General features: G+C 40.1%; 1 protein-coding gene across 3 annotated transcripts; it reads left to right on the plus strand.

Annotated features, from left to right (window-relative positions):
* The first annotated feature begins 86 nt into the window (after positions 1-86).
* Usp16 (ubiquitin specific peptidase 16) lies at positions 87-26,797 on the plus strand. 3 transcript variants are annotated; one of them, XM_090348433.1, is made up of 18 exons: positions 113-220; positions 2,879-2,980; positions 4,333-4,511; positions 6,305-6,408; positions 8,934-9,037; positions 10,886-11,070; positions 11,602-11,697; positions 12,648-12,778; positions 13,176-13,263; positions 14,276-14,354; positions 16,582-16,673; positions 17,028-17,084; positions 19,038-19,214; positions 21,411-22,071; positions 23,395-23,489; positions 24,713-24,799; positions 26,152-26,308; positions 26,393-26,797. In XM_090348433.1, the coding sequence occupies exons 2-18, from the start codon at positions 2,920-2,922 to the stop codon at positions 26,515-26,517; spliced, it is 2,478 nt and encodes an 825-aa protein (XP_090204559.1). In that variant the 5' UTR covers positions 113-220; positions 2,879-2,919; the 3' UTR covers positions 26,518-26,797. The 3 variants fall into 3 exon arrangements, with proteins under 3 accessions (XP_090204568.1, XP_090204559.1, XP_090204551.1); XM_090348425.1 differs by having other exon boundaries at positions 114-220; positions 10,883-11,070; XM_090348442.1 differs by lacking the exon at positions 2,879-2,980 and having other exon boundaries at positions 87-220; positions 10,883-11,070.
* The last annotated feature ends 292 nt before the right edge of the window (positions 26,798-27,089 follow it).

Here is a 27,089-nt window from a genome sequence, read left to right on the forward strand (position 1 = left end):
CGCCCCCACCCCCGCCGCGCACTGTGCGCATGCGCCTACTGAAGAGCCCAGCCGAGTCGCTTCCCAGCATGCCGCGTTCCGGAAGTGGCAGCATTCCGAGGGTCACTTGGGCTGCGTCTCGATCGCTCTCTCTTCGTCACCGGGAGAGAGGAAGCCGCAGCTGGCTGCCCAAGCTCAGAGGCCCATTAGAGGGATGCAGTTATGGGCGCTGTCGCCGTGGGTGAGTTCTGGTCCCACTGATTCCCAGTCCCCACTTATTTAACTTTCTCGGCGTAGAGATCTGGAATTCTCTTCCCTCCCAACCTCTTCCTCTAGCCTCTTCTTTTCTAAACCGGTCCTCCCTAGGCGCGTTGCCGGGATCCCTTCCCGATACCGGGTTCTCATTGGCTCCCTCGCCTGTCAGTTTAGGAGCTGACCAATCGGTTGCCGGCATTGAGGTCCCTCCCACCCCTGTAGACCCTGACATTTCGGTCCCCCTTGGGTGCGCCTAGCAGTTAGAGGGAAAGACAAGGGAAGGGAAGGCAGGGGTGGCGGGCGCTGGTCCTTGTTGGGTTCCCCACTGGGGCCGGGAGCGGAGTGGTGGTGGAAATTGTGGGTCGAGGCCCGGTTTGCAGCTGTCACCACGTGGTTCCTAGGCAAAGCAGGATCTGTCACCTGTCCGACTGAATGCTCCTGGGAGAGGCCCAGTCTCGGCAGAGCATGAAAAACCTGCTGGCCAGAGTTTGCACACACGCACACTTGTGATGGCACCGCGTAGGCGGCAGAAGCTTGGGAGGACAGCAATGACAGGGCTTTGGATCGATGGGAGACTCACTGACCAGACGAGCTTTGCTTTAGATTTTGCATGGGGTGAGGTACAGAGTAATTTGACCGAGACTGCAATTCTTATCTAAAACTAAGTGAATGGATTTATTGATTTTTTTCCCCCATAGTTGACACAGTACTTTTCACGGTTCTGTCATTTGCTTCTTCTGTAGTTATCATAAATTTAGAGGAGGTCTTTGCAGACCATTCATTTGACTCATTGCTCTCTGCTGGCAGCAATTGCAAATCGTCCTTCAAGCTTCCCTTTGGTGTATGGGCACCACATTTACTCATTCACTACTGCAGACGTCTGACTTCTTCCTTCTTCATCTTTTTCTCCAGAACTATTTCACTCCATTCTTATGTACCTGCTTTTGCACCTTGTAATCCTCCTTTATGACTCAGGTACTATTCTATTTTCCTATTGCAAGTCCAGAAATGTTTCCTGAATATCCATTGTGTTTTGACACTATGCTAAATCTATAGGCAGCTCAGAAGTGATTGGTGTAGGTGGAGAAAACATCTCAGCTAGAAAGCAAAGGCACAGAAAGGGGGCAAGATGTTTTGGAGTACAGGATACTGAAGAGATGGACTTGATTGACAGGATGGGCTTATAAAGAAGGTTGGTTTTGGGCTTGCAAAAAAAAAAAAATCTCCATTTTAATTACTTATCTGCCACCTTGTGGTCTTCAAACCATTTGCTTCTGAATTTCTTCCTTCAATGACAAAGGATTGTTGGGAAAATCAGATGTGGTAATATTTATTGGAAGGACTTTAAAGATCAAAAGCGCCATCTATTTATAACTTTTGTAGCCTGTTATTATTAAGGAATAATGAAGGACAAGATTGTCAAGCAGTGTGGTCAGATGATGAACTGTAAATGGAAAGTTGAGATTAGGCTTGGAATGATTGACTCTTACTTTCAAAGAGTTGCTGTATGTGATAAGACTGGTCTTCATCTTCAAATTATGTTTATAATGCAGCACAGACTAGAAGAAGTGAAATTGGGGGCTAGTACTGTTTTTCCTTTTTTCTGTTAAAAGTCTACAATTCTGTATAGGATACATTATATTAAATGTCACTTTAAAAAAAATGACAACCAAGTTTATTAGAGAATGATTACACTCTCTGTAGATTGAAAGCCCTCTTCTGATTTTTTTTTTTTTTTTGCGGTGGGTCATGGAGCTTGAATTCTGGGCCTGGGCGCTGTTCCTGAGCTCTTCAGCTCAAGGCTACTGCCCTACCCCTGAAGCCACAACCCCACTTCTCATTTTTTAGTGATTAATTGGAAATAAGAGTCTTAATGTTCTTTAGTACCCAGGTTGGCTTTGAACCTCCATCCTCAGATCTCAGCCCCTGAATAGCTAGGATTACAGGCATGAGCCACTGCCCAGGCTTTAAAGCCTCTTAAATGCTATTTAAAGCAAGAAGAAAAAACAACATTAACAACAACAACAAAAACATGTAAAATGTTTCTTTTTATGTGTATCCCTGTGGGTTGTTTTTTTTGGGGGTGGGGTGGGTCATAGGGCTTGAACTTGGCCTGGGCGCTGTCCCTGAGCTCTTCAGCTCAAGGCTACCACCCTGCCCTTCAGCCAAGCCCCACTTCCCATTTTCTAGAGGGCTGGCTTTGAACCTTGATCCTCAGATCTCAGCCTTCTGAGTAGCTAGGATTACAGGTGTGAGCCACCTCGCCCAGCTTCCTTATGTTGTTTTATTGGTTAGTTCAGTTCTGTAATCTAAGATACTCAGGTGGTTGAAATCTGAAGATTTCAAAGCCAGCCCAGGCAGGAAAGTCAGTGAAACTCTTACCACAGATTTACTACAGAAAACCTAGAAGTGAAGGTGTGGCTTAAATGGTAGTGCTAGCCTTGAACCAAAAAGCTCAAGAACAGTGCCTAAGCCCTGAGTTCAAGCTCCAGGACTGGCAAGAACACACATACAGGCAGTAGTGTTTGCAAATTACAAAAATTGCTAGACATGCAAAGTATTGTATGTTCTCAGCTGTTTTTCTGTATCTTAGGGCCATGTGGAACACTTTTTTTGGTCAAGCTAACTTTATGTTTTTTTCTAGATTGTTATTTTGTGTCAGTAAGTACTCCATAAAGTGTCAACATGGGAAAGAAACGGACAAAGGGAAAAACTGTTGCAAATGATGACAACTCTGAATCTTTAGGTATATTTCACTAATTGAATCTTAAAATTGTTTGTATTCCTAAGTGGATATTTTAATACATAAAAAAAATGAGATTGTTATGTAATCTGCATTTTCATGCTTGTATTTACATGTCATTTAAAGTCCATCCCATTACTTTTATTACCCCATTGATGTAATATAGGAAGTCTTTGTTTTTTAGTGTTATCAGTTGCACAGCCATGAATATCTTGTTACTAAACATATGTGTATATCTGCTTGTTTTCTTGGTACAGATCCTAGAAGTAGGACTATTTTGAGTCAAAGGGTATAAAGATTTGAATCTCTTTTGATTCTGTTGCTGATTGCTGTTCAGAAATGCTTTGCTAATTTATATTTATTTATATTTTGACTGCACAATAAAGTGCCTACATAGTTCCCTCCTGCTTGCTCATCTTGTGTGTCTGTCTGGTCTGGAGGAGGAATAGCATTCTGCTGGTTAATTGGAAATGGAGTTTCATAGGCTTTTCTGCTCCAGCAAGCTTTGATCTGCTATCTTCCAGATCTCAGCCTCCTGAGTAGCTAGATTGTTGGCATGAGCCACCTGCACCTGGCTAGTAGCTTCTTGCTGTAGTTTGTGTTTCCTTTGACAATTGAGATTCAGTAGTTTTTCTGCATGGTCATATTTTCATGTATGTTATTTCTTGATTCATATTTATCAGACATTAAGTCAGTTGTGTTATTGACTAATTCTTATATCTTCAGTGACTGCAATAACTCCAGAAAAACCTTTTACTCATCTGATCTAAGTAATCTTAAGTCTAGCTGAATATTTATACTTCATGTTACTGTCATTACTTGTCTTTATAGTGGGTTTGGTTTTTTCAAGGTGCCCTTCATTCCCTGAAGTCACAGTTCAAAGCATGAGCCATGAAGTCAGAGAGACTTGGCATCCAACCCCTTATACAGTCATTAGTACATTCCTGATCTTGGGTACTAGCTTAGTTTTTCTCATTTATTACTGGGAATAATGGTGTCTTCTAGACGATAGTATTATAGAGAGACTCCAAAAGCACCCCAAACTCTGCTGATAAAGTAGTATCCAGGACACCTGGTGTTTTGGGGGACTCCGTTTTAGTTCAGTATTTAGCACATGCAAGACCCTGCATTCAATCTCCAACACCTCTACCAAAAAAGAAAAAAAGAAAAAGAAGAAAATAATCTTTCATACATAATCATCTCATATTGTTCAAATGTTAAGCAAAAGTTTTATAATTATCTAAAATGTGTTTGTAGAATAAATTAATTTTTCAAGTTTGAATGGATAAGTTTCGTCATCAGCTGAATGAAAGTTACTTTGGATCTTACATGTCCTTTTTAAAATTACTTTATAGAACCTACATGCAGACATATTAAAAAAGGATTGGAACAAGGTAGTTTGAAAAAAGCTTTAGTGAATGTGGAGTGGAATATTTGCCAAGACTGTAAGACAGACAATAAAGTTAAAGATAAGTCTGATGAAGAAACAGAAGAAAACACTTCAGTTTGGCTATGTCTCAAATGTGGTCATCAGGTAATGTTTAATTTTTGATCAATATGGGATTTTAGAAAGCTCTCTGAACTATATTAGAAGATATTACCTGAACACACCACATAGCTAGTTAGGTTGCCTGCCAGGTACAAGTCTTGCTGTTGGGGAACTGAGTCAGAGATTGTGATTTGTTTCTTTGTAGATTATTTCAAAGTCTTCTGAGATACAACTCTAGAAAGTGTGTTGAGAAGTGGAGTTAGGCAAAGGAGGTAGTAGAATGAAGAAGCAGTTGCATTAAGTCCTCAGCTGACCTCAGTGCACTCTGCTTTTTAAGAGGTTAGAATTGTGGCCTTTGTACCCATACTAGAGCCACTGAATGTGGCCCACTCCTGGGGAGAAGTATGAATCTTGGGCAAGGCAGCTAGCTCCCTTTCATTTAGGATAATTGCTTAGGTTGGGTGGACTGGCTATGAACTTTCGGCAGGCCACATACTAGGGGCATTGCATGGGTATATGACTAGTGCAACACCATGTATTGTGGGAGAATGTTTACAGGGAGGATGTGATGTTTTCTTATGGAGGAGAATCAGTAAAAACTTCTTTAAGGAGATGACTTTCAAAAAAGAGCTTGAAAGGGATGAGATTTGGTTGGGTGTCAGTAATGGTAAAGGTAAATGGTAAAGATGAATGGAACAAGGTAAGCAAAACTGTTTTTAGCTGTAGTTAAAGGGAGGTTGGGTTGGAGAGTACCAGTTTTGTTTGTTAGCAATTTGAAGGGAAAAATTATTTTAAATCGTACAGTGCACAAAAAGACCTTTGTTTTAAGAACATTAAAGTGAAATGTATGTAATGAAGAAAACTGGAGTGATTGTGTGTGTGTGTGTGTGTGTGTGTGTGTGTGTGTGTGTATGTGTATGTATATGTGTATTTGCTGGCACTGAGCTTGAATACAGGGCTTTGTGCTCTTGCTTGGTGTGTTTTTGGTAAAGGCTGGTGCTGTACTCACTTGAGTCCCAATTCTACCCCAGCATTTTTTTGGTCAGTGGTGGGGTTTGAACTCTGGGCCTGGGTGTTGTCGCTGACCTCTTCAGCTCAAGGCTGCCAGGCTACCACAATGCCACTTTCCATTTTCTAGTGGTCGGTTGGAGATAAGAGTCTCATACACTTTAGTGCCAGAGCTGCCTTTGAACCAGGATCCTCAGATCTCAGACACCTGAGTAGCTAGGATTATAGGTGTGAGCCACCTTGCCTGGCTACATCCAACTTTTTGCAAGCTAATTGGAGATAAGTGTCTCATATACTTTTATTCCCAGGCTGGCTTTGAACTATGATCTCAGATCTCAGATCTTAGCCTCCTGAGTACCTAGAATCACAGGGGTGAGCTCCGATTACCCAGCTGATGAACATAATTGAAAGGTTGTTAAGAAGTCCAGTCCAGATCTGATGAGTGGTTGCATCCATGTAGTTTAATTGGGTTTGGGAAGGACAGGTTGGAGATAAAGAGTACTTACTGGGGATTGAGAGTTTGGCCTAGTGGTAGAGTGCTTGGCTAGCATGCACAAAGACCTTGGTTCGATTCTTCAGTATCATATACATAGAAAAAAGCCAGAAGTGGTGCTATGGCTCAAGTTGTAGAGCTCTAGCCTTGAGGAAGCCCAAGGACAGTGATCAGGCCCTGAGTTCAAGACCTGGGACTGCTTTAAAAAAAAAAAAAAAAAATATATATATATATATATACACACACACACACACACACACACACACACTAGCAGATGCTCTTAGGCACTTCTGAATTCCATGTTCTTTGGATGAGTTTCTTGGCTTTGATCTCCTAGGGCTGTGGCAGGGATTCTCAGGAGCAACATGCCTTGAAGCACTATAAGACACCTCGATCCGAACCTCACTGTCTGGTTCTGAACTTGGACAACTGGAGTGTATGGTGAGTTCCAATTCTTGTGTCTGCTAGGTAAGGAGTATTTGAAACATTGGGAAGTGAAATTATTGTAAAATGATATTATTTGGAAATGCTGACAAGGAAGAAAGAAGCTCTTTTTTGTAGTTCCTTTTTTTTTTTTTCCAGTGTTAGGACTTGAACTTGGGGCCTGAGCATTGTCCTTGGCTTTCTCAAGGCTAATATTCTATCTGTTGAGCCACAGCACCACTTCCTGCAGTGTGTGTGTGTGTGTGTGTGTGTGTGTGTGTATGTGTATGTGTGTATGTGGTACCAAGGAATCGAACCCAGAGCTTCCTGCATTCTAGGCAGGCACTTTACCACCAGGCCATGCTCCTAGCCCTTATTTATTTTTTTAACCATCACAGAAGGCTAACAAATGTGATGATAGAATATGAGAATGTTTTGCTTAGTACTGCACAAGCACAGAGTTGTAGCATGTAGGTAATTTAGTAATCTTCACTCTTTTATTTTGTATGTGTGATATATTTATTATAAAACATATGATAGGTTGTTTTTGATTTAAAAGTTGGACATTAAGAACAGATTATGGTGAATAAGAATGTGGTAAAGAGGCTGGAGTTTGGCCTAATGGTAGAGTGCTTGCCTAGTATGCACAAAGATGCAGGTTTGATTCCTCAGAACCACATACATAGAAAAAGCTGAAAGTGATGCTGTGGCTCAAGTGGTAGATCTCTAGCCTTGAGGAAAGCACAAGGACAGTGCTTAGGCCCTGAGTTTAGGCCCCAGGACTGACCCAGGAAAAAAAAAAAGAAAAAAAAAGAATGTAATGTTTGTAATCAATTTGTATAAAAATTAAATGCTGGCCTGGTATTGTTGTTCCTATATTTTAACATTAAAACACATTTTTACTTCATTAAAAGCCTTTTTATTTATTTATTTTTGCCATATGCCTCACTAGACAGCCTCTGTCAGTTGTAGAATATGTTAAATTTGTTGGTATAGATCTGTCCCTGAGCTCTTCAGCTCAAGGCTACCGCTCTACGCTTGAGCCACAGCCCCACTTCGAGTTTTTCTAGTGATTAATTGGAGATAAGAGTCTCGTGTTCTTTAGAGTTCAGGCTGGCTTTGATCTGAGATCCTCAAATCTCAGGCTCCTGAGTAGCTAGGATTGCAGGCATAAGCCACCTTTCCCAGCTTCTGGATTTTGTTTTTTGTGTTTTGTTTTTGTCAGTCATGGGGCTTGAACTCAGAGTATGGGCTTTGTCCCTGAGCTCTTTTTTTTTTTTTTTTTCCCAGTCCCTGGGCTTCAGCTCAGAGCCTGAGCACCGTCCTTGAGCTTTTTCTCAAGGTTAAAGCTTTACCCCTTGAGTCACAGCACTTCTGTCTTTTTTCTTTGTATTTGGTACTGAGGAATCGAACCTGGGTCTTCATGCATGCTAGGCAAGCACTCTACCACTAGGCCAAACTCCCAGCCCCATTTCCCTGAGCTCTTTGCTCAATGCCAGCTCTCTACGACTTTCAGCCATAGCACTACTTCTGACTTTTGAGTTGTTTTTTTTGGGGGGGGAGGGGGGAGAGGGATGGTGGTGGTCATGGGGCTTGAACTTGGCCTGGGCACTGTCCCTAAGCTCTTCAGCTCAAGATACCACCCTACCCTTGAGCCAAGTCCCACTTCCCTTGAGTTGTTAGTTGGAGATGAGAGTATCACAGGAACTTTTCTGGTCGTGCTGGCTTTGAACTTCCGTCCTCAGATCTCAGCTTCCTGAGTAACCAGGATTACAGGTGTGAGCAACCAGTGCACAGCAAGAGTTCTCTTTTCTTTTTGTCTTTTTTCTTTTATTTTTCCTTCTTGTATAACATAGATGCAATAATTTTTCATGCTGAGATGAGGAGTTACATTTATATTGTTTGTTTGTTTTCCTGGTCCTGCAGCTTGAACCAGGGCCTGGGTACTGTTCCTGAACCTGTCTATGCTCAAGGATAGTCCTCTACCACTTGAGCCACAGTACCACTGCCATGGATAATCTTACTAATTAATAAATCAGAATTGGTATATAGTATTATAAAATAAAATGGAATGCTTATTTTCAGTTTTTCTCTTTTGGAGGGCATGGTTTTAGGGTTTGAACTCAGGCATTGTGCTTGGTAGAAAGGCACTATGCCACGGAAGCCACATTCCCAGACTTTTTTTGCTTTCATTATGTTTCAAATAAGATCTCACTTTTGCCTGGGATAGCTTAATTTATGCTCCTTCTTACATATACTTCCTCTATAGCTGGGATGAAAGGGCAAGCTTTTTATTGGTTGAGTTGGACCATCGTGAACTCTTTCTTCAGGCTAGCCTTGAATTCCATCTCTCCCCATCTCAGCCTCCTACGTAACTAGGATTAAAGTTGTGATCCACCATTCTCAGATTTTTTTTTTTCCAGTTTTTCTAAAAGAAATAATTGGGCAGTTAGGCACTTTGGGTTCCCTGAAGTTTATAATTTGTCTCTCCGTTTTTGAATTGTCAGTTTGTCATTTTTCTTCCCTGATCTCTTGGGACATAGGTGTTATATCTGTGATGAGGAAGTCCAGTATTGTAGTTCAAACCAATTGGGCCAAGTGGTTGATTATATTAGAAAACAAGCTCGTATTACAACTCCAAAACCAGGTAATATATTTATGTTTGTTTGTTTATCGGAGACAGGGACTCTTTGTGGACTTTAGACTTGCCTTGAATTTATAATCCTTCTTCAGCTGCCAGCCCTTGCTTATCTGCTTACACTTAGATTTAGCTATTTTTTACTACCTAATAATACAGCTGATTACATTGATTATGGCTGATACTATGACACTGCTTTTGATTCAGATGGTTTATTCAGTGTTATTTTATTTTTGTTGGAGATGTATAAAATGACCTAGTCATGTATAATGAAGGATACAACGTACAGTAATGGCCAGTAGGCCCCTGATCCCATAACCCGGGCCTGGAGTTTACTGTAGATTTGCTTTCTTCTCTCTCCCTCTCTCCCTCCCTCCCTCCCTTTCCCTCTCTCTTCTTCTTTCTCCCCCCCTTCCTCTTTCTCCCTCCCACCCTCCCTCCCTTCCTCCCTCTCTCTCCCTCTTTCCTTTTTCCTCTTCCTCTCTCCCTTTCTTTCTTTCTTTTCATTTTTTTTCTTTCTTTGTCAGTCATGGGGCTTGAATTCAGAGCTTGGACACTGTCCCTGAACTTTTTCATTCAAGGTTAGAGCTCTACCACTTTTAGCCACAGTACCACTTCTAGTTTTTGAATGGTTAATGGAGAGTCTTTCACAGAGAGACTCTCTCACAGGTTGGTTTCAAACTGCAATCCTCAGATCTCAGTCTCTTGAGTAGCTAGGATTACAAGCGTGAGCCACCAGTAAAAATAAATAAATAAATAAAGGACTGTGGTACTTTTTTGGAGGGAGGGGTTCTTGGAGTTTGAGCCTGGGTACTATCCCTGAGCTCTTCAGCTCAAGGCTATCACCCTGCCCTTAAGCCAAGCCCCACTTCCTGTTTTCTAGAGGTTAATTGGAGTCTCAGGTCTTTTTGTGTGTGCCCTGGCTGGCTTTGAACCTTGATCCTCAGATCTCAGCCTCCTGAGTAGCTAGGATTACATGCGTGAGCCACCGCACCCAGCTTGTGGTACTTTTTGTAATGGAAACATTCTAGTCTTCCTGCCAAGTAAAATAAAGATTGGGAGTTCTTCATGGTCATGTATTTCTTGCCTCCACCTCTGCGCGTGCGTGTGTGTGTGTGTGTCAGAGAAAAAGAGAGAGAGAGGAAGAGGGAGAAAGAGAGAGAGAGAGTGAGAGAGAGAGAGGCGCAGAGGCAGACAGCTACTAGAGATTGAAGATTGAATCAAGGTCTCTACAGTGTGAGCCATATCTCAATCCTTTTGCTTTTACTTTTACTTTATGTTTCAGATAAGTCTTATACTTCTGCCTGGGCTGGCCTTAGACCAAATAGTTGAGATTATAGGTGTATGCCACCACATCTAGCTTGTTTTTGAGATAAAATCTCATAAACTTTTTGCGTGGAATGGCCTCAAACCACAATCCTTAAGTCTAGAATTTAAAGCATCACACTCAGGTTCAGTCTTATTCTTTAGATATTTCTAGTAACCAGTATCTTTCTCACAATTAGTTGTTAAGAATTGTTTTTGGCCTTTCAAATTCATTTAATACCCACAGTCTTTATTTGATTGTTTTGTGTTCTATTCATAAGGTAATATGTGCTTATTTGTAGAAAATTTTAATATAATAAAGGAATGATTTAAACCAATGTGTATAAATTTGGTTTTATTTGTCAAACTAGTGCTTATGTCAGTTCTGAGTATTTGTTTAGTCATTTTTCTATGGTAAGTTATATTAGCACTTAAAATCAAATTGATGGCACGTAAAAACATGAGGTAGAAAATCAGAAATTTGGATACTGTGTTCTAAATATCACCTTGTATTTGATATGCTTACATTCTCTATTTTTCTTTTTAAAGCAGAGAAAGATAATGGGAACATTGAACTTGAAAATAAAAAATTAGAAAAAGAGAGTAAAAATGAGCAAGAGAGAGAGAAAAAGGAAAGCATGACTAAAGAAAGTCCACCCATGAATTCTGCCTCTCAGATAACAGTGAAAGGACTCAGTAATTTGGGAAATACATGTTTCTTCAATGCAGTTATGCAGGTACTGGTTTTATTTTTTCCTATGTTTAAAAAAAAAAAGACATTTTCCCCATAAGATTTGTTACTTAGAGTATTAAGGATCTCCTGCCTGTCTTGTAATTTATTTCTGTGTATTCAAATTTAAGAAATTTAAGAAAATATTTGGTTGCACACAGTAAGCATTGTGCTAAGCTCTGCATGTAATGAGGTTTCAAGCAATTATGGCAACTGCCCTCAAGGTCCTTGGATTTGGATCAGGGAGGCACAGACCACCTAGTAGAGAAACAAATGCACAGGTATAGATAATAAGAAAATTGTACTAGAGAAAAGTTCATTCTTTGGGGCAATGAGAGTGGAATGCCCTTCTGGACTGATGAGACAGTTCATGAACCATAATGAGTTGGGTAAGAGTATGCTATCATGCTTCATGTTCCAGGGACAATTCGATGCAGATATCAGTATTGGTAGGATTTTCTTTTTTAGTAGAATATACACTGAAATACTCAGATGAATTGTTGGGGCTTTATAAATAATTTTCCATCCTTCATTCTAGAATCTGTCACAAACGCCAGTGCTTAGAGAACTACTAAAAGAAGTGAAAATGTCTGGAACAATTGTCAAGATTGAACCACCTGATTTGGCACTAACAGTATGTACATACACACACACACACACACACACACACACACACATATATATAGTGGGTCATGGCTCTTGAGCTCAGCCTGGGCACAGTCCCTGAGCTCTTCAGCTCAAGGCTACCCCTTGAGCCACAGCCCCACTTGCTCTTTTCTAGTGATTAATTGGAGATAAAAGTCTCAGGTTCTTATGTGCCCGGGCTGGCTTTGAACCTTGATCCTCAGATCTCAGTCTCCTCAATAGCTAGGATTACAGGGGTGAGCCACCGAGCCTGGCTTTATATATATATTTTTTTTTTATGAGTAATTTTTCTTTTTCTGCTTGTTTGTCAGTCATAGTGCTTGAACTCTTGGGCCTGGGCACAGTCCCTGAGCTCTGAGCTCTTCAGCTCAAGGTTATCATTACTCTACCACTTGAGCCACAAAGCACCACTTGGAGATAAGAGAATCTCCTGGATTTTTGTGCCCTGGTCTGGCTTTCAACTACAATCCTCATATCTCAGCCTCCTGAATACTAGGGTTACAAGTGTGAGCCACTAGCGCCCTGCCTCTTCTATTTTTCTTTTTTGTCCATTGTGGGCCTGGGTGCTGGCCCTGAGCCCTTCAGCTCAAGGCTACTACCCTACCCCTTGAGCCACAGCACCACTTCTGGTTTTCTAATGGTTAAATGGAGATAAGCGCCACTTCTAGTTTTCTAGTGATTAATTGGAGATTAGAGTTTCTCTTTAGTGCCCCAACTGGCTTTGAACTGAGATCCTCAGATCTCAGCCTCCTGAGTAGCTAGGATTATAGATAGGTGTGAGCCACCCTGCCCGGTTTATGTGCTTTTTAATATACATTCAGACTCCCTTTAGGACAGTTGTATCAGGAATGTTGGCAGTATTCATTAATTAGTTGTATTTTGTTTAACAAAGTCAGTGATTCCAAAATTTGACTAAAAAATTTTTATTCTCATATTCAGGAGTCCTTAGAAATACACCTAGAGCCCCCTGGCCCTCTTACTTTAGCCATGAGCCAGTTTCTGAATGAGATGCAAGAGACCAAAAAGGGAATTGTGACGCCTCGAGAACTCTTTTCTCAGGTCTGTAAAAAGTGAGTATCCACTCAGCTGCCTTCAGTGCATCAGCATGTTATGAAAAGAAATCTTAGTAAACTTTAGTGCCATCATCATCAACCTAGCATTGTGCATGTGGGTGCATGTGTTAAAGGGAAATTTGTTTGGATTTAATGAAATATATTTTATATGTTACTGCCACAGCTGTTGGCTTAGGTGACACAAATATATTTGACGTGAAATCGTAAGATTAAAAAAAAAATAGGGCTGGGAATAGCTTAGTACTTGACTAGCATACATGAGGCTCTGGGTTCAATTCCTTAGTGCCATATAAATCAAAATAATAATAGTAATAAGAAGAAGAAGAGATAAAAGAAAATAGCTTCATATTTTATTGGACTCATTCTCGCTTTTCTTTGTGTTTGTTTTCCATAGAGCAGTGCGCTTTAAAGGCTACCAGCAGCAAGATAGCCAAGAGCTACTTCGATATTTATTAGATGGGATGAGAGCAGAAGAACACCAAGTTAGCACTGAATTTTCTAATCTCATCTCATGAACTTCTCTGCCACTACTATCTTATTAAAGCCACTCACTGAGGCCATTGTAATTTTTAAGTTCTTTTCTGTACCAGCTTTCTCAAACAATGTCTTTGTCAGATTACGTCCAGAGAGTAAGAAATTATTCTTTTTTTTAATGATTTTTTTTTTTTTTGGCCAGTCCTGGGCTTGAGCTCAGGGCCTGAGCACTGTCCTTGGACTTTCTCAAGGCTAGAGCTCTACCACTTGAGCCTCAGCACCACTTCCAGCTTTTTTCTACTTATGTGGTACCAAGGAATCGAACCCCGGTCTTCGTGCATGCAAGGCAAGCACTTTAACCACAAGGCCAAACTCCCAGCCCTTAATGATTTTTTTTTTTTTCTGATGTTCTAGTTCACTCGATGTCCTTTAAGGCTCAGTTGTATTAATTATACCAGCACAGCAGCAGAGTACTGGAAACATTTTTCTCATAACAGTCCTCAGTTGCAATATGCCCTTACTGTCTTTCTCTGTTTTCTTTTCTTTTTTTTTTTAATCATTCATAGCTCTTGAGCTCAGCCTGGGCACAGTCCCTGAGCTCTTTAGCTCAAGGCTGCCCCTTAAGCCAAAGTGCCACTTCCAGTTTTCTAGTGGTTAATTGCAGATAAGAGTCTCCTGTTCTTTGCTGCTTGGGCTGGCTTTGAACCTCAGTCCTCGGATTGCAGCCTCGTGAGTAGCCAGGCTTCCAGATGTAAGCCACCGTGCTTTTTCTAAAGAAATGGGTATGACCTAAGAAGTTTGAGTAAACTTCAGATCTTAAAATGATACCTTTATTATACTGCATAATTTTGTTTAGCTGCTTTGAATTAAGTTTGAAAATGTGATTTTAGGCATATTTTTAATTTCTGTAAATCTGGCACTTCTTCTTGATCCTTTCTTGAATAGATTACATATTTACTAAGGAAAAGAACTGTAAGATTTAAAATTTAATAATATATATATCCATCTTATTACTTTTAGAGAGTGAGTAAAGGAATTCTTAAAGCATTTGGCGATTCTACTGAAAAATTGGATGAAGAACTAAAAAGTAAAGTTAAAGGTAATGTTCAACTTTTTTAACTCAAAAGCTAAGATTGAATTCCTCTGTGCCATAGGACAAGATTGCCGGCACATCTATTTCAGTGCAACAAAGTGTTATAGACATTTTAATTTCTCTATATTGCTATTAATTTAAAAATTAATTAGTATTCCACTATTTTCAGTAATTTGAAAATTTTAACTTGTGGTGTATTTTTTTTTCAGAGTAATTTCTATCTTATTACATTGCCTTTCATTATATATTATTCAATGCTGTTTATAACCTACTAAATGTCTTCTGACAATTGACTAATGGGCTCTGGCCTTTGGTTTTGTGGTGTATTTTTTATGCACTCATTGTGAAATTTACAAAAAAAAAAAATAGCTAACATGCAATCACAAGCCGAGTATGGTATGGCATGCTTGTGATTTCAACACTGAGGTGTGAGGCTGAGGCAAGAGGACTACAAAGTCAAAGCCAACTTGGGAAACACAGTAAGATCCTATCTTGGGCAAATAAGCAACTTGGAATTAAATGTGGCAGTAGCAGACATATCACATTTATTAATATTAGTTGTCAGTAGCTGGTTCTTTATCTTGCAGCCAACTTAGTTTTGCTGTGCGGTCTGTAGGATTGAGCACAGATCTGTCCAGCAAGGTGAGGAGACTCCTTTGTGTGCTTTCCTGTGTAGAACTCACTAGTCATATGTGGACCTTGGTGACTGGTAAAACTGAAGGACTAATTTTTTTTTTTGGCCAGTCATGGGGCCTGAACTCAGGGCCTGAGCACTGTCCTTGGACTTTCTCAAGGCTAGAGCTCTACCACTTGAGCCTCAGCACCACTTCCAGCTATTATTCTATGTATGTGATACTGAGGAATCGAACCTGGGCCTTTGTGCATGCTAGGCAAGCATTCTACCACTAGGCCAAACTCCTAGCCCAATTTATTGATTGATTGATTGATTGATTGATTGATTGATTGCCAGTCCTGGGCTTAAGCCCAGGGCCTGAGCACTGTCCTTGGATTTTTTCAAGGCTAGAGCTCTACCACTTGAGCCTCAGCACCACTTCTGGCTTTTTTCTAAGTATGTGGTACCAAGGAATCAAACCTGGGTCTTCGTGCATGCTAGGCAAGCACTTTACCACTAGGCCAAACTCCTGGCCCCACCAATTTTTTTTTTAATTTAATTAGATTTGTAAAGCTTAGCTTTCATTCGACTCATACCATCTCTTCTTCCTGTTATCCTTACAACCTGGCCAGCACCAGGGAAATAGTGCCTACCTATATCATGTTTTGTACAACTTCCTGCATATGTGAACACTGAACATGTGTCTTTTTAACTAGCATACACTCATAGTACAGGGGAGGTTCATAATAGTAACTCCACACCTATGTACTGTTGGATTTACCTCAACAACTTCACCCTCCCTATGACATTCCATTAGCCTACCCCAACTCTCCATCTTTTTTTTTTTTTAGGCCAGTCCTGGAGCTTGAACTCAGGGCCTGAGCTCTGTTCTTGGGCTAACGCTCTACCACTTGAACCACAGCACCACTTCTGGCTTTTTTCTATGTATTGTGATACCAAGGAATCGAACCTGGTCTTCATGCTTGCAAGGCAAGCACTCTACCATTAGGCCAAACTCCAGGCCCCTTTCTCCATCATTTTGTGGAATAGTACTTGAACACCTGTCTTGAATAATGCTTATAGGTTTCATGGATTTGGGAAATTATGATATTAGGTAATAGAAATATATTGCTTTATATTAAACTCATCTAGATTGTTTTCTGAAAACAAATGAAAAGGAAGTTTTTCTTCTGCAATAATTTCCCAAGAATTTATTTTCTTCTTTTTGTGAAACAGCTCAATTTTAGAGTTCACAAAGCAAATTATATTCATTTTCTGTCCCAAGTTCGCTACCACAGTATCTTTTTTTTTTTTTTTTTTTTTTGTGGGTCATGGGTCTTGAATTAGGCCTGGGCGCTGTCCCTAAGGTCTTCAGCTCAAGGTTACTGCCCTACCCCTGGGCCTGGGCACTGACCCTGAACTCTTCAGCTCAAGGCTACTGCCCTACCCTTACGTGAAGCCCCACTTCCTGTTTTCTAGAGGTTAATTGGAGATAAGACTTTCAAGGTCTTTAGTGTCCAGGCTGGCTTTGAACCTTGATCCTCAGATCTCAGCCTCCTGAGTAGCTAGGATTACAAGTGTGAGCCACCACGCCCAGCTGAATTTCCTTTTAACTTACAGATTATGAAAAGAAAAAGTCAATACCAAGTTTTGTGGATCGCATCTTTGGTGGTGAACTAACTAGTACAATCATGTGTGATGAATGCCGGACTGTAAGTGGGTACAGCTGGGGCTGGATTAATGCATGAACACTCAGTGATTACAAACTGTCAGTTCTTTTCAAACACACAAGTGAACTTCGTAAAAATATTATTTGTTATACTGCCTCCATGTGTGGGTTTCTTTATTGTAAACACTAGTACTCATAAAATCTTGAGGAAGTTGCTTGAACATTTTAACTTACCGTCTGTAACCCAGTCTTGAACACTGTATAAATTTTCACTTCAAATTTTCTTAATGTTTATTAAAGCTTGCTCCCATTATACGGAGTTTCTTAATATATAATGTGTAATAAGAATATCTTTCTCCTTTTATAATTTCTTTTTTTTCTTTTGTGGTTGGTTAAGGTCTCCTTGGTTCATGAATCTTTCCTTGATTTGTCTCTCCCAGTTTTAGATGATCAGGTAAGATCATGGAGCTGTTTTATTAAAGTGGATTGTTGTTGTTGTTTTGTTCTTGGGGGTGGTTCCTGCTGGATTTTATGAGAGATGTTTTCTCACATTTTAAAATGTTATATGTTAACAGTGCATGGTGAAACTTTTCTGCATTTATTTGAAACAGAAGACTGTTTAGGGAAGTGACACTGTGGTTCAAAATGATAAAGAGAAGCCCTGGGTTTGATTCATTGGCACCACAGAAAAGGCCAGAAATGGTGCTGTGGCTCCAATGGCAGAGCGCTAGCCTTAGGGAGGCGAGGAGGGGTGGCGGATCTCAAGGACAATGCCCAGGCTGACCCTGAGTGCAAGCCTCAGTACTGACCAAAAAGAAAAAAAGAGTAGGCACATTACAGTCTAGGCATAAGTCACGGGAAGAAATGAGGCCCTGTCTTAAAAAGAGTCAGTGGAAAATAGGGTTGGTTATAGACTACTTGCGTAAGCAAGCTACTACTGGCCCTAGTTCAGACCATTTTACCTGTTTAAAAATGGTCACTTTTTAGGATTTGGATAATAAGTTAGAGTCATCTTTTTACAAAGAGCGTGTCTAGCATTCTATTGGTATTTAGTCATATATATAGGATATATTTTTCTCATATTAAAAATGCTATATTGGCCAGGTGCTGGTGGTTCATGCCTGTAATCCTAACTACTCAGGAGAGACTGAGATTTGAGGTTTGTGATTCAAAGCCAGCTTGGGCAGGAAAGTCTACGAGACTCTTATCTTCAGTTAACCACCAGAAAATGAGAAGTGGAGCTGTGGTAGAGTGCTTATCTAGCATGCACGAAGACCCGGGTTTGATTCCTCGGTACCACATACATAGAGAAAAGCCAGAAGTGGTGCTGAGGCTCAAGTGATAGAGCTCTAACCTTGAGAAAGTCCAAGGAAAGTGCTCATGCCCTGAGCCTCTAGCCCAGAACTGGCAAAAAAAAAAAAAAAAAGAAAAACACATACAAAACAAAAAATGCCGCATTGCAGCCTGGCACTGGTGACTTATGCCTGGCATCCTAGCTGTTCAGGAGGTTGAGGATCACAGCTTGCAACCAGCCGAGGCAGGAAAGTCCAATTAACCTTTAGAAAACTTGAAGTGGGGCTTGGCTCAAGGGTAGGGGGGGTAGCCATGAGCTGAAGAGCTTAGGGACAGCACTTAAACTGAATTTATGCCCCATGACCCACACACACAAAAAAAATGTCTCACCACTTTCAGAGAAAGTTCCTTTCTGTGAAGGAAATAACTTGTGAACATTTGAATTACTTATAAACAAAAACTGAGGGGCCGGGAGTTTGGCCTAGTGGTTAAAGTGCTTGCCTAGCATGCACGAAGACCTGTGTTCGATTCCTTGGTACCACATACATAGAAAAAAGCCAGAAGTGGTGCTGAGGCTCAAGTGGTAGAGTTCTAGCCTTGAGAAAGTCCAAGGACAGTGCTCAGGTCGTGAGCTCAAGCCCAGGACTGGCAAAAAAAAAAAAAAAAAAAAGTGAATCTACAAGTGGACACATATTTAACATGATTTAGCATGTATCTAATAAAATTCATTATATTCCTATTTCAGTTACCTAAAAAGTCACTTTGGTGTTTTGTTTGCTAGTTTTCTCACTTTGTGAAGATTGCTTTTTTGCATATTAGTGAATTTTGTCTAGGTATGTTTTTGTTTAGGTACATTGTGGATAATCTAATATAAATTAGCGGTAGAAAAATATTTAGGTAGCATGAATTTTCATCAAATAATACTTGTAAAGTTTTTACTTTCATGCATACATTTCCTTTTGGGGGGGTTACATCGTATTTGATTGTCTGGTAATGTGTAGTAACGTTACAGTCACATTTGTCAGATAGTGGTACATTGCTTCTAGAACCTTAATTCCCCTTCTCATGTTTTTGTCTACCTTTCCCTCCCCTCAACCTATATTTTTCTTTAAAGAATGGTAAAAAAAGTATAAATGATAAAAATCTGAAAAAAACAATGGAGGATGAAGATAAAGACAGCGAGGAAGAAAAAGATAATGACAGTTACATAAAAGCCAGAAATGACCTTCCTTCAGGAACAAGTAAGCACCTACAGAAAAAAGCAAAGAAACAAGCCAAAAAGCAAGCCAAGGTGGGTAACTATGAGGGAAAGCAGGCTTTTCTCATTTTAAATAAAATAATTGTATAACATACAAAGTATATGTAACATATTTACCACACATATACTTATGTATGCATATATACTCAATCTAGATTGTTTCCAGTCCTTTATTATGGTGGCCAGTTTTTCAGTGAAAATCCTTCCTTATGTTATATATGGGCTAAGTTTTGATTACTGTTACTTGTCCTCCACAAGGGCTATACCAGTTTCTACTCACACTAGAAAAAGATGAGACTCTGACTCACCATGGCATCATGTTACCACAGTTTTGGATTTTTTTATGTTTTGGTTGGCCGTGGGACTTGAACTCTGGGCCTGGGTGCTTTGTGCTGTTCCTGAGCTCTTCAGTTCAAGGCTACCACCCTACCCCTTGAGCCACAACACCACTTCTTGTTTTCTGGTTGTTAACTGGAGATAAGTCTCAGAGACTTTAGTACCTGGGCTGGCTTTGAACAGTGATCCTCAGATCTCAGCCTCCTGAGTAGGTACAATTACAGGCATGAGCCACCGCAGCCAGCACAGTTTTGGGTTTCTCAATTGTTTTTTTTTTTTTTTTTGTCTTGAGACTTGAACTCTGCACCTGAGCGCTGTCCCTTAGTTCTACAGCTCAACGCCAGCACTCTATTCCTTGAGCTACAGTGTCACCTTGTGGTTTTATGGTGGTTAACTGGACATGAGTCTCTGGGACTTTCATCCCAGGTTGGCTTTGAACCATGATCCTTCTCAGCATTCTGTGTAGCTAGGATTACAGGCGTGAGCCACCAGCGCTATCTAAATCATTTTTTAAATTATTTTTAAGTGATTGTACTAAGGGTCTTAATTCAGTCTGTTAATCAGTACAATGCTCATTTGTCTTTTCATTGAGTTATTCTCTTCTAATCCTAGATAGATAGATAGATAGATAGATAGATAGATAGATAGACAGACAGACAGACAGACAGACAGACAGACAGACAGATAGATTGATTCTGTTGTGGGTCTTCAACTCTGCGCCTGGGAACTGTTCCTGAGCTTTTTTGCTCAAAGCTAACACTACCACTTTGAGCCATAGTGCCACTTCCAGTTTTCTGGTGGTTAATTCGAGCTAAGAGTCTCGGATATTCCGACCCAGCCTTTTTTCACTTTTCTTTTTTGTAAGTCTCCTTTTCCTGGAACACATCAGAAAATGTATATCCTCTGTCATTTTTATTGCATTTCAGGCCTCTGGCATTACGTATTAGCCTCACCTGTATCTTTTCAGTTACAGCCCCAAATGCCAACCATTTGTGGTCTTTGAGTATTCAGTTTCATTAAATATCTTCGATTTTTATGTACTTAGAAATAGACTACAGTCAAATTACTGAATTTAGTGAGGAAAACCCTTTACTGTCTTAGGGCATGTCTTTGTGTCCACGTGTATTCCTTGCTTCTTCATTAACTGTAAGCCCTTTCTCCTCTATAATGCTGTCATCCATTCTTCTGTCCAGAATCCTATGTGTACATTTTATTTTCTCAGTAATGCCCTCACCCATGTGACTGCTGTCAGTGTAGTCCGGCCCACCACCAATCCAATACATGATTGCTCTGAATGGACATTGAGGCTACTCTGACCAGATCCCTTCTCTTAGAACAAAGTTGTCTCATGCATTTTTTTTTATTTCTCCGGTGGAACTTTTCGATGACCATTGCTTATACCCGATTTCGTTTAAAGAATTTTTCTTCATAACTTATTTGAAATGATAGTAAAAGAACTATTATAACAAAATTTTGAAAGTGAATTCCTTATTTAATTGATCATTAAGGAGAAAAAGGTTATACAATATGTGTATACTCTTTATCTTTCTCCTTTTTTTTTTTTTTTTTCCTTGGTGTGTGTGGATCATGGGGTTTAAACTCGGCCTGTGCACTGTTTCTGAGCTCTTCAGCTCAAGGGTACTGCCCTACCCATGGGGCTAGGCATTGTCCCTGAGCTTTTCAGTTCAAGGCTGTTGCCCTACCCTTGAGCCAAGCTCCACTTCCCGTTTTCTAGAGGTTAATTGTAGATAAGAGTCTCAGGTCCTTTTGTGCCTGGGCTGGCTTTGAACCTTGATGCTCAGATCTCAGCCTCCTGAGTAGCTACGATTACAGGCATGAGCCACCGTGCCCGGTTCTTTCTCCTCTTTTTAATATTTTATACTTTTTACACAGAACCAACGAAGGCAACAAAAAATTCAAGGCAAAGTTCTTCATTTAAACGATATTTGTACCCTGGACCATCCTGAAGATAATGAATGTGAGGCTGAAATGTCACTTCAGGAACTGGATGTTGAATCTAATCATACTTCACAAGAGGAAGTTACAGATAAAGAATTTTGTGTGATTCAGAAAGATGGGAATGATCAAGAAAAAATGATAGACAGTCTTAATGATCATCAAACTTCCATAGAGGAAACTGATACAAAAAGTGTCAATCTGGATAATGACATAGATTGGGCATCTTCTCCCACTGAGTGTAGTAGGAGCTCGAACGGTGTCTGCCTGGAGGAAAGGAGTGATGGAGAAGCAGACATTGCCAGTGATTTCAAAAACCTTAATTTGAATGCTGGGCTTCAACCTGATGAAATAGACATAGAGATTCTGGATGACAGTCCAACTCCTGGAACAAGGGCATATGAGGTGGTAAATGAAGATCCAGAAACTGCTTTCTGTACTCTTGCAAACCGGGAGGCTTTCAGTACTGATGAGTGTTCAATCCAACACTGTTTATACCAGTTCACCCGTAATGAGAAACTTCAAGATGCAAACAAACTGCTTTGTGAAGTATGCACACGAAGGCAGTATAGTAATGGACCAAAGGGAAATATAAAAGGTATTTAGATTTTTCTCCCTGAAAGTAAAATTAGTAATAAGACATTAGGAACATTTTTCTCTGTATAGGAAGAGTGCAATTTTGTCAGGCTTTGAATGGCATGAGTAAGTATCCTCTTGTGTAAATCTTGCAATGAAGAAGAATCAAAGGTGAACCTTTGCCTAGAACTTGGTGACAGACATCCTAGCAGCAGTTGTTCTTTCACAGCTCTTCATTTTCCTATTGGTAAATCTTCCTACTAGAACACCATCTTAACAGCATCCTGCAATTGGGGCTATTTCCTCACTGGTCCTGGTGCTTGAACTCAGGGCCTGGGCAACAAGTAGTGCTCTACTACTTTGAGCCACCACATTGCTACTTCTGGTTTTCTCCTGATTAATTGGAGATAGTCTCATGGATTTTCCTGCCTGAGCTGGCTCTGAACTGAAATCCTTAGATCTCAGCCTCCTGAGTAGCTAGGATTACAGGTGTAAGCCAACAGCACCTCGCTGCATTGAATCATAATTAACCTAAATGCCATTGTGTCAGTCTGCTTGTCCATCCATTTGTCTGTCTCTGTCGGTCTTTTTGTCCATTTGTCAGTCCGTCTGTATGTCCGTTTGTCAGTCTGTTTGCCCACCTGTCAGTCTGCCATCTATCATTTGTCCATCATTCTGTCCGTTTGCCTGTTGAGCTGTTTGCCGCCCGGCTAGCCCTTTTGCCTGTCCATCTATCTGTCCATCTGTTTGTTGGGCTAAGTGAAGATAAGATTCTCATGGGCTTTCTGGCTGGTCTGTCAGCTAAGAGTAAAAATTTAATGAAGGCAAGTGGCTTTTTTTTTTTTTTTTTTTTTTTAGCAAAATGAAACTGCAACCTATTAGGTTCTGGTGTTAAGTTCCGTTGTGACTTCTCAGAGTAGGAAGCTATGGCTAAGCCTACTACGTATCTACATTACCACCTTGCACTGAAATAGTAATAGTCACTTGCCTCGGACTTCACTTTTTTTTTTTTTACCATTATTCTCTTATGCCAGCCTCCTGAGTAGCCATTGGTGCCTGACTGAAGTCCATTTCCAATATATTCTTTTTTTTAAATTGTATTTTGTCAGGGTAATGTATAGGGGGGGTTACAGTTACATCCATCAGGTAGTCGGTACACTACTGAGAGAGGAGAGGAGGTCTTGATTTTGTCTCCTGGCTCACAAAATCCAACATTTATTATCTTGTTTTTTGGAGAAGTTTGCTGATCCTATAAGGTGTTTGAAATGATTTTTATAGAATACATTGGAATGTTTTAAAACTGTGAAATTGTGAAATGCTAACTAAAATATCTTCCTTTCTATAGGTGAAAAGAAGCATGTTTACACCAATGCCAAAAAGCAGATGCTAATATCTCTTGCTCCTCCTGTTCTCACCCTTCATTTAAAGAGATTTCAGCAGGTACCCCTAGTGTCTTAACTTTGTTTTAAATGTTGAATACTTTACTTTCTTGGTTGTTGTCCAAACACATTACTATGCTTCTTTGATTTTTTTGTTTTAATTCTAATTTTAAGCAAGTAGGAAAGTAAAAGATAAAAGGTATGTATAATTATATGTGTAAGACAAAGGCACATGTTCAAGAGCAATATAAATACTTGCAGTCCCATTTATTTATTATTTTTGCCTGTCTTGGAGCTTGAACTCAGGGCCTGGGCCCTGTCCGTGAGCTGCTTTTGCTCAAGGCTAGCTAGCAGTCTATCACTTGAGCGACAGCACTTCTAGCTCCCCCCTCCCCCCAAAAAAAGAAAACTTGGAATTTAATCATTTTAGTGACCTAGCTTTTCCTGGAATTATTGATAGCAGTACAGTTTTCAAATGGTGTTCCAAATTCCAGAAGTACCTTTAGACTATTTTTTTTTGGTCAGTTGTGGGACTTGAACTCAGCCTGGGCGTTGTCCCTGAGCTCTTCAGCTCAAGGCTACCACCCTACCCCTTGAACCACAGTGCCACTTGTTTTATCTGGTGGTTAACTGAAGATAAGAGTTTCATGGGCTTAGTGCTCAGGCTGGCTTTGAACTATGATCCTCGAATCTTAGCCTCCTCAGTAGCTAGGATTATAAGCTTGAGCCACTGGCCCAGCTTACCTTTAGACTCTTAAGAACATTTTCCCTTATAACACTTGAAAAGTCCTTGACAAACTGGATTATCTCTAACCTCACTAAGCTAGAGGACAAGGGTATGTTTCATAGAAAAGAATTCTATTGCTGGGGATGGGAGTTTGGCCTACTGGTAGAGTGCCTGCCTAACAAGCATGAAGACCCGAGTTCAATTCCTGGGTACCACATACATAGAAAAGAAAAAAAAAAGCCAGACATGGTGCTGTGGCCTAAGTGGTAGAGCTAGCTCCAGCCTTGAGAATGCCCAAGGACAGTGCTCAGGCCCTGAATTCAAGCGCCAGGACTGGCAAAAAACAAAAACAACAGAAAACCTTGCTGAGCCTTAGGCCCTCAAAACATCTGGTCTCTGGCTTTTCATGGGAGAACAGTTAATGTCTAGGGTGTGTATGTGTGCATGTAGAACAATTGCTTGAGAAAATTATTGGTCCTGTTAGAGCTTTAGAGGGGATACAATTTACTTAACCTATATAGCTTTGGAAGAACTCAGATGTTACTGTCCTCTTCTAGGCTGGTTTTAACCTACGCAAAGTGAACCGACACATAAAGTTTCCAGAAATCTTAGATATGGCTCCTTTTTGTACCGTTAAATGTAAGGTAAGTAAAAGTAGTCTGTTTACAGAAAAATTCTTGAGAGAAATCCTAGGGTTTGGGGTTTTTTTGTGTGTGTGTGATGGGGCTTAAACTCTGGGACTGGGCTCTTCAGCTCAAGGCTACTGCCTTATCCCTGGAGCCACAGCCCCACTTCCCATTTTCTCGTGATTAGAGATAAGAGTCTCATGTTCTTTAGTGCCCAGGCTGGCTTTGAACCAGGATCCTCAGATCTCAGCCTCCTGAGTAGCTAGGATTACAGGCATAAAGCACTGGACCAAGCTTAGAAATGCTGGTTTTCAACATATTCTAATAGCATCTTAATTAGTATGGAGTTGATAATTATCACCTAAAATGAATGTTTGATCATTGTACCTTTATAATTTCAAGATCTATGTTGGATCAGAAGATTGAATTCAGATGAACCTATGAAGATTAGATTGTTTCCAATTAACAATATTTTGATTTCCTATTATTATGGCATTGTCTTGATATCTTAAGGCACAAAGTTGAAGGTAGGCAAATATATTAATAGATGACCTCAGTTTGTATACTATTTAATTGTGATACAACTGAAGATTGAGCCCAGGAGCTTGGGCTCTTGCTGAACTTTTTGTTGTTGTTAAGGTACACCTCCATTTCTGGCTTTTTGCTAGTTAACTGGAGCTAAGAGTTTTATAAACTCTTCTACTTGGGCTAAGATCTGAGAATTACTGTTTAAGGCCTTTCTAGGCAGATAAATTCATGACTCTTCTCACCAATTAACCAGTAAAATGGGGTGGGGAAGGGGGGAGATTGTGGCTCAAGTGGCAGAGCACTGACCCATGAATAAAAAAAACTTGTATGCACACAAGTGGAACAAGCTTTTGCTTTGTTTTCTTATCTGTCTTTGGGAGGGTGAGGACACAAAAATGGAAGGACAAAAGATGAACAAATGGGTGGGAGTGTGGCCTAGTGGTAGAGTGCCTGCCTAGCATGCATGAAGCCCTGGATTGGGTCCAATCCCTAGGAGGACTGGCAAAAAAAAAAAAAAAAAAAAGGTAAACAAATACAGTGGTATCACTGGACATGATGTTGAAGACTATTTGTGGGTAGGCACACGGGAAAAACTAGAACAAGGAACAAGGGAAGTGGTGACATTGTCCAAAAGGAGATGTACTCATTGCCTAATTTATACGACGATAGCCATTCTGTGCATTACCTTTATAAAAGCAGTAAAAAATAAAGTCTGGACTTAAAAGCCCTCAGTCCTAGCTAGCCCCCAATCCAAAAAAACAAATGAGCTTTTATGGAGTAATGTCTTGCCAATGACAGTTGTGTGACTAAGACCTAACTTTGGACTGTGTTCATTTCTAAAGAATGTTGCTGAAGAAAACGTGAGAGTACTATATTCCTTATATGGTGTTGTTGAACACAGTGGTACTATGAGATCAGGTCACTACACTGCCTATGCCAAGGCAAGAACTGCAAATAGTCAGCTGTCTAATCTTGTTCTTCATGGCGATATTCCACAAGGTAAGTCATCCTGGCATATCAAGCATTTTAGCAGATTATGAGAAAAAAAATAATGAAAATGAATCTTTTCACATTTCTTGACAGATTTTGAAATGGAGTCAACCAAAGGACAGTGGTTTCACATCAGCGATACACATGTGCAAGCTGTGCCTACAACTAAAGTACTAAATTCACAAGCATACCTCCTATTTTATGAGAGAATACTGTAAACAATAAGTGCTTTCTCTGGAATAAATTTATGGCTTTTATACTGGCTGTAATAATAATAAAAAAGGATATAAATCATGTTCACTTGTAAATGTCAGAAGTCATATATTTAAATATCAATGGGAAAAATACTTAAAATTAAGTGGTTTTTTGTATTTTCATAATGGTACTTTCCTTATTCCTGCTTTATTTCTGGAAATCTGAATTAAGTCCTCTGCTGATGTATCAGGTGATGCATCTTGACACATGAATAAACCCACTGACTCCCAAACATGTTTATTACTAAGTTGTACTAGTTTACACTACTGATAACACATTAAAAAGTGAAAACTAATTATATCAAGTGTTTTCTTTCATGAAGATATTTGGCACTTAAGATGCCAGCAGTGGTTGAGTAGCATGTCTAACCTGACCTCTATTAGGTTGAGCTAGTTCCACACCTGATACTATGTTCCTGTTTATGCCAGGATGTCAGGTAAGGCCTCTGAACAGTCTTTTTGCCAGTCCTGGAGACTGAACTCAGGGCTTGGGCACTGTCCTTGGACTTTCTCAAGGCTAGTGGCTTAATCATTTG

Source organism: Megascapheus bottae, chromosome 1 (assembly GCF_031878675.1).
Source record: "Megascapheus bottae isolate mThoBot1 chromosome 1, mThoBot2.hap1, whole genome shotgun sequence".
NCBI classification, from domain to species: Eukaryota; Metazoa; Chordata; class Mammalia; order Rodentia; family Geomyidae; genus Megascapheus; species Megascapheus bottae.

Coding starts and splice junctions, on each gene's coding strand:
- Usp16 (XM_090348425.1), top strand. CDS start 2,920: ATGGGAAAGAAACGGACAAAGGGAAAAACTGTTGCAAATGATGACAAC. Junction 9,038..10,882: donor TATTACAACTCCAAAACCAG/GTAATATATTTA, acceptor TTCTTTTTAAAG/CAGAGAAAGATAATGGGAAC. Junction 11,071..11,601: donor TCTTCAATGCAGTTATGCAG/GTACTGGTTTTA, acceptor CCTTCATTCTAG/AATCTGTCACAAACGCCAGT.